The sequence below is a fragment of the Beta vulgaris genome, chromosome 8 (assembly GCF_026745355.1).
Source record: "Beta vulgaris subsp. vulgaris cultivar EL10 chromosome 8, EL10.2, whole genome shotgun sequence".
Lineage (NCBI taxonomy): Eukaryota > Viridiplantae > Streptophyta > Magnoliopsida > Caryophyllales > Amaranthaceae > Beta > Beta vulgaris.
In genome coordinates, this window is record NC_079209.1 from 55092378 (window position 1) to 55095281 (window position 2904).

General features: G+C 34.2%; 1 protein-coding gene across 1 annotated transcript; it reads right to left on the minus strand.

Moving 5' to 3' along the window:
• Positions 1-605: 605 nt before the first annotated feature.
• Positions 606-1391, minus strand: LOC104901959 (pathogenesis-related protein PR-1 type). Its single transcript, XM_010689595.4, has one exon. It carries the CDS (start codon positions 1320-1322, stop codon positions 828-830), a length of 495 nt encoding a protein of 164 aa, XP_010687897.1. The 5' UTR covers positions 1323-1391; the 3' UTR covers positions 606-827.
• Between the last annotated feature and the right edge of the window lie 1513 nt (positions 1392-2904).

The window sequence follows — 2904 nt, forward strand, 5'->3', positions numbered from 1 at the left end:
AACGGAGAGTTTACTTGATCCCTTTTTTTTCCAGAGTTTAAGAAATAAGACGATCCGTTACATTAATTCCTAAACGGGGTGTACCCAACCCCTCCTTTTTGGGGTTTAAGGGGTTGAGGGTTATGGTTTAGGAAATGTCATGCCCTTGATAAACCAAGTAGAACTTGGTCTAGTGATAAATCCCTCAAGAGGCATTTTATGGTGGGATCCCTTATCCTTCCACACTTTTAAAGGATCTTGCTTGTGTAGTTGGGTCCACGTATATAAGGTTTCATTCCATATGGAACTTCTCTCTACCAATATAAAAAAATAAAGCACTTGATAAAATTCACAATCAATATTATAGAAAAACGTTATACGGAAGACTTAATATATGTACAAAGTTTATTGTACACCCGGATGTACCGTGAGTATGGTCACCCAAGGCTTTTTTTTGCTCATTACTCATTTGAAATAATCGAAATGAGCAAAATGTACTAAAAATGATAGTACGTTCCAGATTAATGAGCAAAAATTAATCTTGGATGTACCATTCACATGGTGCACCCGAGTGTATGACGAATGAACTTTAATATATGATGTAGTGAGTGGTAAACTTGTAGGTGAAACTATCTAAACTTAATAATTATAAATATGAGTTAAATAACTTGTAGCTGATTTAGTATTTATATCGACTAGTATGTGTTTTATTTAGCTGTTTTTTCTTCAAACAACCTTACATAATAGGAATCAAAGATTATTCAATATAGCTAATCCGGTATCACCAATGCTCTAGTGAGCTGAATTACATTTATCTAGTTTAATAAGTTTTATTTGTAATTGTAAGTCTAGTAAGGGCTTGAGCCTATGAAATTGCCTGGTGGATCATAGTTGCAAATGACAAAAATTCCACCACTGTTACATAAAACTCTAGCACAACCAAGGCGAATCGAGTCACGCCAAACCACTTGAGTATAATGTCTACATTCTTTATTAGTAGCACAACTATTGGAATTATGGTCATAGTTAACCTTCTCACTAACCCACATATTTACAGCATCTATGCCACTTAACTCATATCCACCACTACCGCCACCGGCAATGTTCTCTCCATAGGGCCCTCCAGAATGTTGCCCGGCGCAATCACCGATTCGTTGGTTGGCGTATTGTTGGGCATAAGCCGCCACTTGATCATCCCATTGAATGTTACCAACATTCACTGCAGCCCTAGCAGCATTATGGGCATCAACAAAGTCTTGTGGTGAATTTTGTGCATAGCACATTTGGGCAAGTGCTAGAATTGCTAAGGTAAAGCACAAATAAGTTGCAAAATTTGTAGTCATTTTTTTTTGTGTGGGGGTATTACTAATGTAACAAGAAGATTTAGTTACTTTGGATGAATTTTATGGGCAAGAGATAGGGCTTTTTATAGGGGAAAACTGTTGAAATTTCTTTGGAATACTAAGAGCCTAAGTTAGGCAACCTTAAGAAAATTTGCAATTTTAAAGACTTTCGACATATCATAAACAATAACTCCACAACACTTTAATTTAGTCAAGACAAGTACATCTTGATGCCAAGTTTTGTGTAACTATTCTAAGAATTCAAGTAATTTAGCAATAACGAACACGACAAATAGAGTAAGTGTACTATTCTCTAACAAGAGGAATATATGTGTGTGAGAAGACACTTGGGGTAGGGTGGTAAGGGAGTCACCCTTCCACATTAATGACCTAAAATCGATTTTCATCTCTTCCCCAAAAGGCCATATTACCCCCTTATGCCTGAGATAGGATACAAGGGATGGGGCTAGGTCGCTAGGAGTAGCAATTCGAGTAAACGGGTCAGGTTCAAGTTTAATTTCAAATCAATTTCAGGTTGTGTTGGAAAAAATATTAGGGATATTGTAAAACTTAATATTACAATATATGACTATTGGGTCAAAAATCAAGTTATATATGTTCGAGTTTAAACCATATTCAAGTCATTATAGGTTGGGTCAGGGATTGTCAGCTCTAAGTAGGATCCATTGTTGTACCCAAAAAATATATATTTGTAATAAAAATATAGAATATCAACATTAATTTCCTTATCGTGCACATGTGAGTACTTGTCCTACATTAAAAAAGAGGAGAAAAAATACGCTTTATAAAATAGAGAAGTTGCTCCTATTATATTAAATTTTAGTATTGGACCTCCTTTAACCTTGTATTAATTGTTGAACTCTCTAACTTCCTCATTATCTCCGTTTTCTAATTCCTCTTAATGAAGTATAATTAGGGATGGACATGGATCAGATTTGGGCCGGATCCATCCAATTCCAGATTCGTAAATTTTGAATTGGATCCAAATTTGCCAGAGGGTCTAAAAAATCTGGACCTTTATCCAAATTTAGGTTGTGGGTCTAAAATGGGTCTCAAACTTATTAGGAGTTATTTTTGACTCTTTTTTTTCACTTGTTCTTTCAGTTATTAAATGATAAAGTATCAAAATAATAGTCTAACTCTTCTATAAACAATCCAAACTAAAATATCAACAACAATTTGGCTTGAGTCCCAATTAACAATGAATAAAATGAGAAGTTTTGGGTTCGAATAATTATTGAATCACTTGACACAATCACTGCGTAATAAACTAAAAATTCAAAGTTTAGGATGAAAGTTTCATTGATTTTTAATTATATTATTAATATTATTATCATCATTATCATCATCATCTTCATCATATTATATAAATAAAATAGGTTTGTAAGACGGGTCTATGTCTAAATCGATCAGACCTAGACCCAACAAGTCTAAAAAATCTAGACCTAAATCCTTAAAATGGGTCGTATCCAATCGGTTCTGAGTCGAATTTTGGATTTATGCCTATTCCTAGAGGAAGTGCTTTATTCTTACTAAATGTAAAATTGTAATGCTTGACTAT